We start from the raw sequence: 17,288 nt of genomic DNA, 5'->3' as shown, positions 1-17,288 counted from the left end.
CTTGGCTTGTCTTTTTTCATGACTGTTCATGACCCGTAGACCGAAACAAAGTTTGACCTCAAACTACTCATAACTCAGACGTTTTTCCAACTTCCCAAGCTACCCTTTGGCTTTTGGATTTCCTGGTGGTCTCTCATCAGAGGTTTAATCGGGTCAAATTAGAGCTGCTTGGCTTTCTTACAGTCGCAACTGGCTGGATAAGGGCATGAAGCCAATACCAAACATTGGTCTTGATTGTGTGCCTTCAAGTCGGTTTTAACACCAAGGTCAGAGGTCTCCAAACTTGGCAACTTTAAGACTTGTAGACTTCAACTCCCAGAATTCCTCAGCTAGCTATGTGGAGTTGAAGTCCACAAGTCTTAAAGTTGCCAAGTTTGGAAACCTCTGATCTAGAGGATGGATGGATGGAGACTGATGATAGATTAGATAGATTAGATAGATAGATAGATAGATAGATAGATGATAAAGATGGTGATAGATGATAGAGAAATGAGATATAGAGATAGATGATAAATAATAAAGATGATACATGATAGAGAAATGAGATAGAGATGATAGGTAATAGAGAAGTGATGAAGAGATGATAGAGACAGATGATAGATGATATATATAGAGAGAGATTATAGGTGATAAAGGTGATAAATATGATAGAGAGATGATAGATGATAGAGAAATGATGGATGGATGGATAGATAGGTGGGTTGGAAGGAAGAAAAGTAAGCAAAGGGAAGGAAGGATGGATGAATGATAAATAATAGATAAAGAGATGATATATGAGAGAGATTATATATGATAGAGAAAAGATGGATGGACGGATGGACAGACAGATAATAAGGATAGGATAGAATAAGAAGGATGGATAGATATGATAGATGATAAAGATGATAAAGAGATGATGATAGGAAAAATGATATAGATGATAAATAATAGAGATGATAGATGATAGAGAAATGAGATATAGAGAAAAGATAGAGATAAATAATAGATAAAGAGATGATATAATAGAGAAATGAGAGATAGAGATATAGAGATATATGATAGGTGATAAAGATGATAAAGAGATGATAGAGACAGATGACAGATGATAGAAATGATGGATGGATGGATGGATAGATTGATAGATAGATATAGATAGATGATAAAGATGATGATAGATGATAGGTGATAAAGATGATAGAGAAATTGGATGGATGGATGGATGGATAGATAGATTGATAGAGAGATGGATAGATAGATAGATAGATAGATAGATAGATAGATAGATAGATAGATAGATAGATAGATAGATAGATAGATAGATAGATAGATAGATAGATAGATAGATAGATGATAGATAGATAGATAGATAGATAGATAGATAGATAGATAGATCGATCAGAGGATGAATTCATGTTTCATTCCTCGCTCCACGATTTTTGCTTCCTTCAAGAACTCCCCGAGAGGATCGTTGACCTCTCATCCTTCCAACTTTCCCCACCACTTTCCGGGCTGCCTCTTCGAGCCTCCAGTCTTGGAAGGGGGGGGGGGGGGCTGAAGGCGCCGCTCCCCCAGCAGCCCCACGTTGCTTCCCGCGGCTCTTTCTGAGAGTCCGCCGTGTGGCCGTTCCTAGGCAACGGACGAGCCTCTCCGCCAATGGGAGCGCCGGAGCCGCTGCGCGTTCCAGGGTCGCTAGGCAACCCCGGCCCGGTAAGTTCCACGGTTGCAAACGAAGCTTTTCGCCGGGCGAAGCGATGCGCGGCGGGACTTGCAAGCAGCCGGTGAGTCGCCGCGATTCTTTGCTCCCTTGCTGCCCCCACGCTTGCGTCTCGTCGGTCCTCTCCATCCTGAAGAAAAGTGGCCCAGCCCAGAGAACCGGATCCAATCGCACGTGCGCGGCTAATGTTTCTTTTGTATTTTTTTTTAAATTTTTCTTATATGCATCCATGTATTCATAACTATGTTTTTACTTATACCTATTATCTTGTAAGCAATTGACAAATAAAAATAAATAAATAAAATAAATAAAATAAATAAATAACCCCCCCCCCCCCTGCGCAGTTCGAGCGGGGAGGAGGAGGAGGGAAAAAAGAGAAGCTCGGCCGAGATATGGAAAGGGGTGGCCGAAGGAAGTTGGGTCCAGCCGCAATTGAAGGGCAACTTTGGCAGGAAAGCCGAGGGATCCCCGTCCCAAAGCGGCATCTCTGCCTTGTCGCTTGCATCCTTACGGTTTATATTGACTGTTTCCTAGTATGATTTGATCACTTATTGTACCCTATGACTATCATTAAGTGTTGCACCTGATGACTCTTGACTCTTGATGAATGGATCTTTTCTTTTATGTACACTGAGAGCATTTGCACCAAAGACAAATTCCCTGTGTGTCCAATCACACTTGGCCAATAAATTATTCTATTCTATTCTATTCTATTCTATTCTATTCTATTCTATTCTATTCTATTCATTCTATTCTATTCTTCTCTTATTCTATTCTATTCTATTCTATTCTATTCTCAATAAACATTCTATTCTATTCTCAATAAAGAATTCTATTCTATTCTATTCTATTCTCAATAAAGAATTCTATTCTATTCTCAATAAAGAATTCTATTCTATTCTATTCTATTCTAGTCTAGTCTATTCTTTCTATTCTATTCTATTCTATTCTATTCTAGTCTAGTCTAGTCTAGTCTAGTCTGATTCCAGTCCAGTCCAGTCCAGTCCAGTCCAGTCCATTCTATTCTATTCTATTCTATTCTATTCTATTCTATTCTATTCTATTCTATTCTATTCTATTCCATTCCATTCCATTCCATTCCATTCTATTCTATTCTCATCTTTTTTACATTGTGGCCACCAAAACTGAATGCCATATGGTTCTACCAAGGCCTTATAAAGTGGTATCGGCACTTCAGGTGATCATATTTCATGGGAATGAGTTCTGACAGAGACGGAGGTCCTCAATTTGCTTCCTTCTCCTTGCAGATCCAGGAGGGACCAACGCAGGTGGGGACAGAGACATGACCTCTTGGGAGATGGACTGCAGAGAGTGGCAGCTGCAGCTCCCTGACTCAAAGGAGGCCCCGAGCAGATCAGAGTCCATTTGCACTGAAGACTTGGCCGATGAGTTCCACAAAGGCCTGGTGAATGTGCTGCTGAGCTCCGATGAAGATGAGGCACCTTCTGGTCTCGCCTCAGGCCCCAGAGATTTGAGGCCACCCACATCTCATGCTACCATCCTGCCTGAGATGGCTGGTCCTTGTCCAACTTTCAGATCTCTCCACCCTGATTCGGATTCTCCCAGATTGGAGTCGACAAGCCAGCGGTGGCCAGCAGAAGCGTCCAAGGAGAAACGGAGCCAAGAATTGGCTCCTCATTCCAGAGAAGGTCTCCTCCAGAGTCTTCCTCAACATGGAGTCAAGAACGTGGAAGCCCCACGAGAAAAAGGCTCTGTGCTTAGGCAGAACTGTTCTGTCAAGAGCTCCAGTGGAACGGATATAGGAAGGGGAGGCCAGCCATGGAGGAGGAGCCCTCACGCCAGACTCCAGAGCGCAAGAGAAGAAGGTGGATTCTCTAGGAATAGTGGATTCTTGGAATTAGAACGAGGAGGGAAAGGACCAGAGCGATCTTCTGAACCGAGGAAGAACATAACTACCGGTAGAAGCTCAAAGCATCAGTTGGTTGTTGGAGATCCTACATCGTCCTGGCAAAAGGCCAGAAGAACCTCATCCAAAATTACGGTCCCGCCGAGGAGAGCAAAGGCCAGCCATCTTGAGAAGTCCTCAACGGACCACCCAGGAGGAGAAACCCTTGGAGGATGCTTCAGAAATCACTGCTTACGTCTTGATGGAGAAGATCCTCACTCTCTCTATCCTCCAAAAGCCAAACTCCTTGGCGGAAAGGAGAGGCTGACGCCACCTGAATTGGGGATGGATCCTGGAGTCATTTATGGCCCAAGGGATGCGGAGAAGACTCCAGCGTTGGCCAGAAGACCGAGGGAGACCTGGGCTGTTGCTTTGAGCGCTGACGTCCATGGTGAAGTTCCAGAGAGGGGAGAAAGTGAGTTGGGCAGGACAATTTGGCCGCCATTGTTTATCATGCCCACAGAAGAGAATCCATACTATAGCTGTGAGTTGGTCTGTGGAATCCTTGGGGCTCGCTGAGTGGTTTTGTTTACAGACATTTCATTACCCAGCCAAGTAACATCATCAGTGTGAGTCACTGTGGGGGTTTTTTTTGCTCCCTATACAGTGGCTTGCTTTCCTAGTGTTGGTGTGGGTTTTCTCCTTGCTAGTTCATTGGTTCGGATCGCTCTCTGCTTGCTTGTTTGTCTGGTGTTTAACTGACAGTCGGCTTCTGGAGAAGATGCGTCCTGATCGTTTTGGATTTCTCTCTGTGTTTTAGACGGGAGGAGGGTCTTCCCTGCAGTCTTTTTCTCAAAGGCGGTTCTTGGGTTGGGAAGTTTTCTCTTTTTCTGGAAATCTGGACTAAATCAGGCCTCTTTTCCCCAACAGCTGGCGGCCCTGATGTGAAAAAGCCCCAGATGCCAGCACGAAATCCATGGAGGTGAGTATCCCAGGGAAAAGGGAAAAGCAGAGACCACGAAAGCACCTGAGGCCAAAGCGGGAAGCCTTGGAAAACTCCTGCCTGTGTGTGTGTATTTCCTCTGAGGCTGGAGTTCCACACGCCATGCATTCAAACCTTAGTTGACTTCCTCCTTAGTTCTAGGTTGCTTCTCTCCTTGATGAGTTTCCATCCGTTGCTTCTTGTCCTGCCTTTCAGGTGCTTTGTCGGTCTTAACAGAGACAACGTCATCATGCCATACTAATCTGATGCACTTTTTTTTTAGGTCCTCTAGTTCCAGCGTCTTTGATGTAGATGAAGAGCCGTTTGCACAGCTGGCCGGCCAAAAAGGGACTTCTAGCAACTTCAGGAGGTGGGCTCCCAACTGGAAGGAAGCCACAGCAGGAAACTACAACCTAAACCAGGTCTATTCAGGACATGCTGGTAGTGGGAGGAAGGGGGTACCTCGAGAATCACAGAGGTAGACTCAACATGAAGCTAACTCTTCTTCTTCTTCTTCTTCTTCTTCTTCTTCTTCTTCTTCTTCTTCTTCTTCTTCTTCTTCTTCTTCTTCTTCTTCTTCTTCTTCTTCTTCTTCTTCTTCTTCTTCTTCTTCTCCTTCTCCTTCCTCCTCCTCCTCCTCCTTCTCCTCCTCCTCCTCCTCCTCCTCCTCCTCCTCCTCTTCTTTCTCCTCCCAGCATGCGGCTCTGGAGCTGGAAAATTTTCAGGAAGCCCTACAGGAGCGCCAGGAGCTGGCAAGGAGACTGGAGTTGCAAATGGAAGAACATCAGGATAAAGTGGAGAAGACCAGGTATCATTCAGTCGATATTTATTGTAAGTATAGAAAATGAAGAGGGCAACCCTGAGGCTGATCTTTGACACCCATTGCCAAAGAGACAAGGCAGTAAACATGGCTTAAGGACCCCGAGTGTTGGGGGGCATCAAGCTGACCCTGTAAATTCCTTAGTTAGAGCTGTAAATCACTGTGAAGCGGTATATAAGTCTAAGTGTTATGCTATAAAGGAGGGTAAAAGTTACAAAGAATGGTTGCGGGAATTGGGTATGTCTAGTTTAGAGAAAACAAGGATTAAGGAAGATGTGATAGCAGTCTTCCAACATTTGAGGGGCATCTTATTTTCCAAAGCCCCAGAAGGCAGGACAAGAAGCAAAGGATGGAAACTAATTAAGGAGACAAGGAGAGTCTAGAACGAAGGAGGAATTTCCTGACAGTTAAAACAATTAACCAGTGGAACAACTTGCCTCCAGAAAGCTTTTAAGGAGAGATTTGTCCAAAGTGATATAGGGTCTCCTGCTTCAGCAGGGGTTGGACTAGAAGACCTCCAAGGTCCCTTCCAACCCTGTTATTCTGTTGTTCTGTTAACGTCCTTCTTCCCTGCTGCAGGGCTGATCTGGTGCTGCTGGAATATAAGCGGGATATCTACCTGAAGGAAGTCGTGGAACTGGAGGAAGAGCTCAGCTTGCTCCGGCGACAGGGCAGGAAGTACGGAGCCCTGCAGGTGGAGGTGAGGAAAGATGCACACCTGGGAGGGGGCTTTCCTCTCTTCCCTTCAGCCAGGGATGCCCCCTGCCACGATCTTTAATAGGGGAGCATCCACTGGCTTCAGGGGTCCCCAAGTCCCATTTTTTCAGTCCTTAAAAAAACTTTTCCCCGGATCACTCAATAGACGTCAAAAGTCTCTACCTATCTAAACCAGGGATCCCCAACCTTTTGACGCCGCGGCCCGGTTCCGGCGTCAGCTGGCGCCAGTCCGGCCCCAAGGTTCGGCGTCAGCTGGCGCGCCATCTTTTTTGACGAAAAATCACTTCCGGTGATGTCACGGAAGTGATTTTTCGTCAAAAAATGAGCGGCGCTAGCTTCTGGTGAGCTTTTTCGGTAGAAATGGCTTTCTACCCGGAAAAGCTCACCCAAGCGCTGGCGCCGCCATCTTTTTGAAGAAAATTGCTTTTTTACCAAAAGATGGCGGCCCAGCAACCAGCGGCCCGGTAAGGCTTGTTCCACGTTCGGTACGGGTCCGCGGACCGGCGGTTGGGGACCCCTGATCTAAACCACTGAGGTGACACTCCCAAATTAGTCAAAGGGGAGAGGAAATTTATGTTCTATTTTGTACGTAAAAGCTTGTGTTAATCTAGAATCTATGGAAAGAATATGCGATGGAATTGCAAATCTGACAGTTAAAAGAATTAAAAGGTAATAAGTATGAAGATATGGGAATTACTAGTGATTCAAACGAGAAAAGAGTATCACGGAAAAGGTCACGCTTGAAAGAAACGTTAATGTTTAAGAAATATTTGAAATAAATTGAAATGAGCTGAGATGTTTAGAATGAAAGTAATATTAGTGAACAGGATTAATTTGTTTGTTCCTTTTCTTATGTAAAAGTTGGAATGGAGAGGTAATAATAGAATTAAGTTAAAAATGGATAAGATAGGAAGTCGAATGTAGAAAATGAATAGATAATTATTGTCATATTTGCATGTAAAAGTGGTGACCCGGAATTATGTTGTACACCGAAAAGAGCTTTTTTTTTTCTTTGTTTTGGAAAAATTGATTAAAACTTGGTTGTTGGTTTTTTTAAGAGTAGACATCCAAAGTGACAGACAGACAGATTAACAGAGTTGGAAGGGACCTCGTAGGTCATCTATTCCAACCCCCTGCCCAAACAGACCCTGCACGATTTCTGACAAATAGCAGTCCAAGTCTCTTCTTGAAAGCCTCCAGGGATGAAGCTCCCACAACCCCCGAAGACAAGCTGTCTCATTGAATATAGAATAACAGATTGGAAGGGACCTTGGAGATCATCTAGTCCAACCCCGCACCCTGCCCAAGCAGGAGACCCTACACCATTTCTGACAGATGGCAGCCCAGTCTCTTCTTGAAAGCCTCCAGGGATGAAGCTCCCACAACTTCTGGAGGCAAAGCCGTTCCACGGGTTGATTGTTCTTAAAATTCCTCATTTCCAAGTTGGCTCTTGCCTGGCCCTCAGCTTCCATCTCTGGATCCAGTAACAAAGGAGCTTAGGGCTGGTCGTTCCCTGAGGTTTTCCAGAACTGGGAATGAACCTGACTGACAACAGGAGGGGCTGGCATGGTTTGCAAGGTGGGATCTCAGATCTAGGCGCAGGACTGAGGATCTGGTTTTTTGCAGGCTCTGCTGTCCCAAAAGGATCTGAAAATAGCGAGGATGCACGAGAACCTCTCAGGCTTGGAGGTGGAAAAGGAAGCCCTGGATGGCATTGTCCAGAGCCTGAAAAAGGAACATCAACAACAGCTGAAGAAGGTTCAACAGGAGGCATTCCAGGAAAAGGTTGTCTTTATTCTTCCTTAGTGGGTTTTCTCAAGCGGGGGTGGGTTGGACTAGAAGACCTCCGAGGTCCCTTTCCACTCCATTATTCTATGTTCTGTGCCCATCCACGAATGGGTAAAGTAATATTTTTTTTTCCCTCCTGTCTTCTTGCAAGGAGAAAGACCTCTGCAAGCTAAGAGAAGAGATGCAGCTACAAGAGAAGCGGGCTTTACAAAAGGTATCCACCTGGCATCTTGAACCTCTGGGAATTGTGAGAGATTGTGGAGAGGCGGGGAAAGGAATGGAACCCACAGAAGAGATGGGCCATCCAGAGACAAAAGGAGAGGTTGTTGTCAGCTTGTCTCCTAAAGATTGGTCAAGGCTGTTTTAATTGTTTTAATTAAAGCCTTAGTAAGGCCACACCTAGAATCCTGCATCCAGTTTTGCTCACCACACTATAAAAAGGATGTTGAGACTCTAGAAAGAGGGCAGAGAAGAGCAACCAGGGTGATGAGGGGACTGGAGGCTAAAACCTGTGATGAACGGTTGCAGGAACTGGACATGGCTACTCTAGGGAAGAGAAGGACCAGGGGAGACAGGAGAGCAGCCTTCCTATATTTGAGGGGCTGCCACAGAGAAGAGGAAGGGGTCAAGCTATTTTCCAAGGCACTTGAAGGCCAGACGAGGAACAATGGATGGAAACTGACCAAGGAGAGATTCAACCTGGAAATAAGGAGACGTTTTCTGACAGTGAGAACCATCAACCGATGGAACAGAAGTTGCCTTTGGAAGTTGTGGGAGCGTCATCCCTGGAGGCTTTCAAGAAGAGGCTGGACTGCCATCTGTCAGAAATGGTGTAGGGACACCTGCTTGGGGTGGGGTTGGACTAGATGACCTACAAGGTCCCTTCCGACTCTGTGAATCTATTAATTGTTTCTTGTTCTGTTTCTCAGTGTGTGGAGAGCTCGGAAGTGGCTAAAGCCAGCGCTCTTCAGGAACAAGCTGTCACCTTCCAGAAGGAAATTGAAGATCTACAAAAAATCCTAAAGGTAATTACAGGGAGTTCTTCAGTTATGTCCACAGCAGCGCCCAACATTTCCGTTGCTAAGTGAGACAGCTGTTGAGAAACTTTTGCCGCATTTTTACAACCTTACTTGCTGCGGTTGTTGAGCGAATCAATGCAGTGGTTCAATTAGTCACCTGAACCTGAACCACCTCAGCAAAGCAGGTTAGGTAGGTGGGTGAATGCAGCAATTGGCTTTCCTTAACCTGGGTTGAGTGTGTTGTGTAAATCCAGACAGGATAGTATTTTTTTTTCCTCTCTCTCTCTCTCCTTTCTCTCTCTCCTTTCCATCCCAGGAGCGAGAGGCAGAAGTCATCCAGCTGCAGGAAGCCATGCAGAAGCAGGCAATGGCGCTGAAGGCCAACGAGGTGGTAGGTTGGATCGCAATAAACAACAACAATGAACAACAAACAAATAAACAACAAACAAATAAACAACAAACAAACAACAATAAACAACAACAACAAACAAACAACAACAAATAACAATGAACAATAAACAACAATAATAAAGAACAACAAACAACAAACAAATAAACAACAAACAACAACAACAACAAACAACAAACAACAAACAACAACAACAAACAATAAACAATAAACAAATAAACAACAAACAAAACAAAAACAAACAAACAACAAACAAAATAAACAAATAAACAAACAACAACAACAAACAACAAACAACAAATAACAAACAACAACAAACAAACAACAAACAACAAATAAACAACAAATAAACAATAAATAAACAACAACAAACAATAAACAACAAACAAATAAACAAACAAACAATAAAACAACAAAAATAACAATAAACACAAATAAACAACAACAATAAACAACAACAATAAACAACAACAACAAACAAACAACAAACAAATAAACAACAACAATAAACAACAAACAACAAAAACAACAATAAACAATAAATAACAAACAACAATAAACAACAATAAACAACAAATAAACAATAAACAACAATAAACAATAAACAACAACAAATGTTCATTTGTTGGTCCCATTGTGTGTCCGTCTCAGGCACAGGACGCTCTGCACCAGGAGCAGAAGAAATGGGAAGCGAACGCCCAGGCAGCCCTCCGGATGCAACGAGAGGTCCTGGGGGAGCAGGACCGTAGGAGGCAGGCGGATCTCCAGAGAGCCCTGGAGAAGGAAAGGAAACTCAACCGTGCTTTACGGAATGAAGCAGGTGACCTCCGTCAGGTGAGCATCTTTGGGCTGAGCCGGGCCACCAGGTTGGTGGGTGACATCAGGTACCAACCGTCTTTGGATCAGGAAGATTAGCCCTGCAGAGCAACCAGGAGGATGAGGGGACTGGAGGCTAAAACATACGATGAACGGTTGCAGGAACTGGGCCTGGCTAGTCTAGTGAAGAGAAGGACCAGGGGAGACAGGAGAGCAGCCTTCCAATATTTGAGGGCTGCCCCAGAGAGGAGGAGGGGGTCAAGCTATTCTCCAAGGCACCTGAAGGCCAGACAAGGAACAATGGATGGAAACTGAACAAGGAGAGATTCAACCTGTAAATAAGGAGACATTGTCTGACAGTGAGAACCATCAACCAATGGAACAGAAGTTGCCTTAGGAAGTTGTGGGAGCTTCATCACTGGAAGCTTTCAAGAAGAGACTGGACCGCCATCTGTCAGAAATGGTGTAGGGTCTCCTGCTTGGGTGGGGGGTTGGACTAGATGACCTACGAGGTCCCTTCCAACTCTGTTAATCTGTAATTCTGGGAAGAAGAGGGTCACGTCACTCAGAAAAAAGCGGCCTGAACGACTCCCTTAATAAAAGAGTACTGGGAGTTTGGAATTACTTGTTTGGGGTCGTAGCCCCTCTTAATTCTTCCACCTATGTGGTGGAATCTCCAGCTAGAGTTGGGGGTGAAGTAAAGAGGCTGGAAGAGACACTGGCCAGATCCTCCGTAAGACCCTTGAAGCCTCTGTCTGCTTGTCCCCAAGAGAGTGTAGTTAGTATCTGGGAAGATTCTTGTAAATCGGCAAGCAGCAATGAAGACACTACTCTGATCAGCTTATGGTGTCGCTCTGGTTCCTTGATGGTCCTTGATGAGGACCATCAAGGTGTGATGATCCAGGGCATGGCAGAAAAGCAACAAACTCATAAAAGTAGGCAAAGTCCCTTTAATGTCTCCAACTTGACCCCCAATGTCCAGTTATCATCGGCTGGAGGAAAAAAAAAAAACTCTCCCAAGAACAGTTTTTAAAGGGAAGAAATTTAGTCCGGACCAAAAGTACATCTAAATTGTACCTAAAAACCAACACAAACCACTCTGCAGCAATTAATGAGACAGGCAGGATAAGGAATTGCAGAACTCAAAAGATAATGAAACACAGTTGGGAGGATGCCAGAACCCAGATAAGACTTGACAAACAAAGATGATGCATGCTTTGCTTCCAGCAAGGTTCTGTGTGCAGCCGCCGTTTTTATCCTGTTTTCCCAGTGCAGCTAATGAAGGGAATCAGGGCCTCTTTCTCCCCCGTAACCCACATTGCTCCCTTCTCTGTTCCTCCCTGCGTGCCCTAGGATGCAGAGGGGGTGGGCCTGGGTCTTCCTCTGAATGCCCAGCTGGACGGTGAGAGGAGGTCTACAGTCATGGTTGCCTGAATTTGGTAGAGAACCAGGCATCTCCCCCTCCCTCCCTTGGCTCCTTGGGGTACTCAACCAAAGAACCCATGGGATAGATAGCAAGGCAGGAGTGAGAACAGCCCGTCGGGGGCATTTTGTATTTCAGAAGATCGAGGGCTTGGAGAACCAGGCCCGTTTGTTGGAAGAGGAGAAACGAGCCAGCCTGGAAGAACTCCAGGTTGGGCTGCAGAAGGAAAAGGATGAAGCTCTTCAGAGGCTGCGAGAGGAGCTGGAGCAGGTGAGACAACAACCCCTCCCCCCCCACCTGCATACAGGAAGAATTTCAAGACCGTTGAGCCAGCAAAGACATTTCTGCGGTCATTTGGCTAGCATGACGTCACGGAGCGCTGTACCGTCCCACTGAAGTGGTACCTATTTATCTATTCGCGTCTGCATACTTTCGAACTGCTAGGTGGGCAGGAGCTGAGCTGAGGACGGGAGCTCACCCAGTCACGTGGCGCTTGGGTCTCAAACCTTTCTAGCTGACCAATTGTTGTGGTTAGCTGGCGGCAGGCGCAGACGGCTGAGGAGAGCGAGGACTCAGATGAGGGGCCAGGACCATCAGGGAATGGACTGCTGCCTTCAGAGATTGTGGGGGCTGGCAGCAGCGATGAGGAGGTTCCCGAGGAGCCTGTGCCAAGTGCGCGCCCGTGCAGGGTTGCTCATAGGAAAGAGCAGTTGCAGCAGCAGAGGCGACTTGGGAGTAAGGCTGCAAGGTAATGGCCCCTCCTTCAAAAAGATAAAAGCCAGCTGTGAATCGGACGTTCTTTGCAGGAAGCAAAGACGTTCTGAAACTCAGCCTCGTGGGCGTTGCAGTATCTTAGTTGGTATTTGAAGACTCTTGTATTGTAAAATATCTCTAGGTAAACTTATCTGTTATTCTTGGCAGCCTCACACAGTTTTGGTGAGGCTCGTGCTTATCAAAGTTAATTAGTTTGCAGCAGCCTTTTAACTGGGGATTCGCAAGAATCATTAAAAGGTTTGTGTTCCCTTTGGTTCGTGTTTGTTTTATTGGAAAAGGGTCTTTGGGTCAGAACACCAATATGATGTAGCCAATAAAACTGGATCTACCTGCCTCAGAGTTCTGCTTTCTATGGGTGCACTAATTGGATTGCTGACCCCCCCTCCTCCTTCCCCACCCCTGTTTGAATGGCAAGGTGAAGAGCCCATCAGGTAACTCGACCCCAAGCCAGGTAGGGCTTTAAAGGTGACAACCAGCATCGCCTCTGTCGCAGCAGTGAGAAACCCGTCTGCTGAGCCTCTCTGATTCAGGTCTTGTGTGTTTTTTCTCCCCCAGGAAAGGATGCAAGAAAGAGAAGAAATGAGGACGAAGCTGCAACAGATGAAAGAAGGCGAAGAACATCTGCAAGTAGAATGCAGCCGGATGTCCCTCCGGGAGCAGGAAGCTTGGGCCCAGGCTGACCAGATGGATCATTTTTGGGCCACTCAGGTTGCCATAGCATGTCAGCAGCTCCAGGAGGTCCTTCCTGAGAAGGCAGCCCTGCGGCCTCACCTGCTGTGCAGGTAGAATAGCGGAGTTTTCCCTTTTCTGGGGTGTTTTAAGAGGGCAGCCAATTTTCTAGAGATGTACTTCTTAATAGGGGATTCCAGAAATAGCAATAGCGCTTAGACTTATTGACCACTTGACAGTGTTTTTACAGCCCTCCAAGCTGTTTACAGAGTCAGCCACTTGCCCCCCAGCAATCTGAGAAGGGAGGGAGGGAGGAGAAAATAGGATGAATGGGAGGGAGGAGGGAGGGAGGGAGGGGAGGAAGGAAGGAAGGAGGAAAGGGAAGGAGGAAGGAAGGAAGGAAGGAAGGAAGGAAGGAAGGAAGGAAGGAAGGAAGGAAGGAAGGAAGGAAGGAAGGAAGGAAGGAAGGAAGGAGAAAATAGGATGAATGGGAGGGAGGAAGGAAGGAAGAAAGAGAAAATAGGATGAATGGGAGGGAGGGAGGATGGAAGGGTTGGTATAAGTACTCCTGCTTAAGATCTAGCATAATGCAAAATTCAAGTAACAAATCAAATGCAGGTAGTCCTCTATTTATAACCACAACTGAGCCCAAAATTTCCATCTAAGCAAGATAGTCATTAAGTGGGACCGCCTGTAGATACCCTAAAATGCTGTCACAATGTCGTAATTGCAAAAAAGGTGAGTTCCACCGCCGTGTGTTTCCTCCTTTCCCAGAGGTGTCCTTCCTCTCTCTTCCGGCGCTGCCCTCCAGGCCCTGCGAGAGGTGAAGGAAGAAATTCAGAGTTACATCCAGGATCTCAACCACGAGCTTGAGCAGCGAAGGCAGCGTATTTCCCAGATCCAGAGAGAGAAGGTGAGTGGGAGGCAGCTGCTGGTTTGGTCTGTCGTGAGGAGGTTAGCGGAGTTACTTCGGAGTGCTTCCTTTTCTTATCCGTTCTCGACTTTCCCAAGTCATGTAATCGCTTGAATTTTCCCGTGCTTCAGGAGGTGGAGTTGAGGCAGCAGAAAGAGCAGCTTCACCTGGAAAGTCGGTCTGTTCTGGAAGCGCTGAAAGAGCAGCTGGTTCAGGTGAGTCAACTCCTTAAGCCCAGGTAGTTGGAGCCGTGGGATACCTTCGCTTTTGGGGTGTGCTTTGATGCATTGGTGCTGTGATGACCCAGGGTGGGATACAAAATAAACACAGTCACAAAAAAAAACAGGTGAAGCCCCTTTTATTCCTTCATTTTGCTTCCAAGCTCCAAATATCCTTGACTGGAGACAAAAAATTCCCACACAAACTGTTACAAGAAGGAAAAAAGTGCTGTTATATTATAAAAAGTAAAAAACAACACAAATCAGGCAAGATAAGGGCTTGAAGACGTCCACAGATATCAGAACACACACTGGGAAGGACGCCAAACTCAGAGAGGAACAATAAACTAGAGATATTTCCACGCTTTGTTTCCAGCACTGGCCCATACGCATGTCTGTCCTCTTATTCAGTTGTCACAGCTGCAGCCCATGAAGAGGATCAAGGCCCCTCTCCTCCCGAGGAGACCACGTCTCTCCCTTATCCTCTCCTCCCTGCGTGCCCTAGGATGGAGAGGGGATGGACCTGGGTCCTCCTCTGACTGCCCAGCCGGCCTCTGCCCTTCCCCAGCCTCCTCCACAACCTCCGGAGCCCCACTTCCATTCCCTGTTGGCTGTTCCTCCTCTCCCTCAGAGTCAGTCTCCACCAGGGGCACAACAGGTGGTTTTGGAGGCGAGGATAGTTATACCTTGTTGCACACAAGTACGTGGTAAAAGCCTTTAAGGGAACTCCAGGCGACTTTAGACACTCAGCCCTACAATTTTCTTCTCCAAAAAGATGGAAATTCCCATTGGAAAACAATGCAGCCAAGTATCTGTGGAGTTTTTCATGGTTGACCCAAAAGGTGATTTATTTTTCAAGAGGTAACTGGACTTTCTGGTTTTTTCTTTGAAGACGTTTCACTTCTCATCCGAGCAGCTTCTTCAGCTCTGACTGGATGGTGGGGAAGGGAAGGATTTATACTCCTTGCAGACAGCTGGTCATTTGCATCCTTTTAGAGGGTTGTTGAGGCCCCTTGGAGGTTTCTCTGTGTCCTCAGGGTCACCTGAGTGGTGCGAAAGGGGGTGGAGCCTCCTTGGAACTGCTGAAAAGACCGTGTTGGAGACTGGAAATTGATGATGTCGTGTCCCTCCCCCTCTGTTGAGGGAGGGCTGTTCAATTTGGACTTTGATGGCCTCTTTGACCCTGAAGACACAGATAAATCTCCAAGGGGCCTCAATGACTCTGTAAAAAAGGATGCAAATGACCAACTGTCTGCAAGGAGTATGAATCCTTCCGTTCCCCACTATTCAGTCAGAATAGTGAAGAAGCTTCTTGGATGAGAAGCAAAACCTCTTCAAATAAAAACCAGAAAGTCCAGTTGCCTCTTGGGGGGGGAAAAAGGCACCTTTTGGGACAATGCAGCCAAACAGGTTAAAAAAAAAGAAAAAGGTAAAGGAGTCCCTGCAAATTCTACTCTTCCCTGTAGGAACACATGAACGATATCCTTGCCCTGCAGCGCAGCTGGTTGAAGGAAGGACAGGGGAAAGACAACCCTGGGTGGGATCCATCACTTGGTAAGCTGCATGCTGCCCAGAAGAAGGTGGTTTGTGAGAAAGACGACGCAGATCACACGCCCATCCACCAACCAAAGGGGCGTCTTGAGCGAGATGGGTGAGTGTTGCAAGAGAGGACGCAACTGGGTTGCCCCCAACTTGATGTCCTCCACCTGGGTTGGATTCCAGCTGTTAAAAAATGTCCGTGATCCAGATGTTGAGAGCTAGAAGGGAAGGGCACTAGATCAGACTTGGGTTGGCATTTATGGGAATCGTAGGTCCAACATTTGCGACGGGTACATAAATGAATGAACTTTTGACTGGTTCTTGTAAATGCGCCTACACGGACATGTCCTTCAAGAAAAATGAATAAAACCAGGATAATTAAAACCACAGGGGAAAAAAGTCAGTCATAAATAACTCAGATTCATTCCATGGAGAAGGAAAATTTCCCCTTATTCGAATTTCTAGATTTTTTTGTACAGCTTTCCCACCAAATGTTATCAGAGTTTCAGGCAGGCCCTTGTAATATAACAATGATACAATATGATATAGAATGTGGATTAGAATATAATATGAATGTAAACTTAAGAGGAAAGGTTTATAAATATTGTGCACACGACATATGTACCAAACTGACACACTGTATAATTGAAAGAAGGTTTTATTTGTTGTTTAGTTTGTTGTTAAAAAGAAAGGAAGATGTAATACCAACCTTCTGCACGTAGCTTTAGGCCCTGTTGCTTTCCATGTCCTACTCACAAGTTTTCTGAGTTTTCTGAGTTTCTAGTTAAGCTTCCCACTTTGAATGCTCACAACTGTTGGTCTCCCTTCCAGATGTTTATCCAGCCATCCCTGCAAGAATCTGGCAACTTCTGCACCACGAGGAAGGCGTTTCTCTATGGTAAACGGGAGAGGTTCCCCGGTGGGGAGGGAGGGATTACAAGGTCTCCCCTATTGCCAACATCCAGATGGTTTACTTGGCAAATGCCAGAATGGTTGGCAAAGGATGGGACAGACCCATTACCAGTTGCCAGAAGAACCTCCAAGACCATGATTTGCCAACTCTGAGAGAGGCCAGCTCTTTGCTTCGGAAAAGAGAACAAAACAAAATAATCAGAGAACTGCGACTGTTGTGGAATTGTGGGAATCACATCTCCGTGTGCAGGAAAAGTGAACGAGCCATCTTTGAGTGGGGGGGGCTTCAGATGCAAAGATGGAGAGCCCCTCGTTTCTGTAGAGGTAGTTTTCAACTTATAATCACAATTGGAAACAAGGTTCCTGTTGCTAAGCCAGCTGCTTAAGGGAGTCACGCCCGATTTTGCAATCTTTTTGTCACAGCTGGCACCCCACACACACACACACACACCTGATCCATCACAAGACCCACCATTGACACACCCACTGAAAATGCTGCCTACCCAGGTAACAAAACGTTCGTAAACCAACCCACAAGCTTGGAGAACGAACCTCCACCTTCTCACATCATCTTCATGATCACATGCTCCAAATCCAGGTGCTTGATATGTATGGATAAGTTACAGCATCCAGCATCCCTGGGTTGGGGAATTCTGGGAGATTTATTATAGAATGGAATGGAATGGAATAGAATAGAATAGAATAGAATAGAATAGAATAGAATAGAAT

The 17,288-nt window shown here is 45.8% G+C and overlaps 1 protein-coding gene across 1 annotated transcript; it reads left to right on the top strand.

The window, feature by feature from the left end:
* Positions 1-1,730: 1,730 nt before the first annotated feature.
* Positions 1,731-17,266, top strand: LOC113425753 (uncharacterized). Its single transcript, XM_087942827.1, has 17 exons — positions 1,731-1,833; positions 2,962-4,035; positions 4,491-4,542; positions 4,826-4,964; positions 5,238-5,350; positions 5,942-6,062; positions 7,706-7,864; positions 8,019-8,081; positions 8,797-8,892; positions 9,203-9,277; positions 9,947-10,129; positions 11,673-11,804; positions 12,864-13,090; positions 13,752-13,890; positions 14,022-14,105; positions 15,575-15,759; positions 16,479-17,266. The coding sequence occupies exons 1-17, from the start codon at positions 1,731-1,733 to the stop codon at positions 16,696-16,698; spliced, it is 3,165 nt and encodes a 1,054-aa protein (XP_087798953.1). The 3' UTR covers positions 16,699-17,266.
* The last annotated feature ends 22 nt before the right edge of the window (positions 17,267-17,288 follow it).

The sequence above is a fragment of the Notechis scutatus genome, chromosome 13 (assembly GCF_049901735.1).
Source record: "Notechis scutatus isolate UNSWTSFEM ecotype Mainland chromosome 13, rNotScu1.2, whole genome shotgun sequence".
NCBI lineage: Eukaryota > Metazoa > Chordata > Lepidosauria > Squamata > Elapidae > Notechis > Notechis scutatus.
Note: the sequence above shows the minus strand (reverse complement) of the source record. Positions and strands in the feature narration are given on the sequence as shown.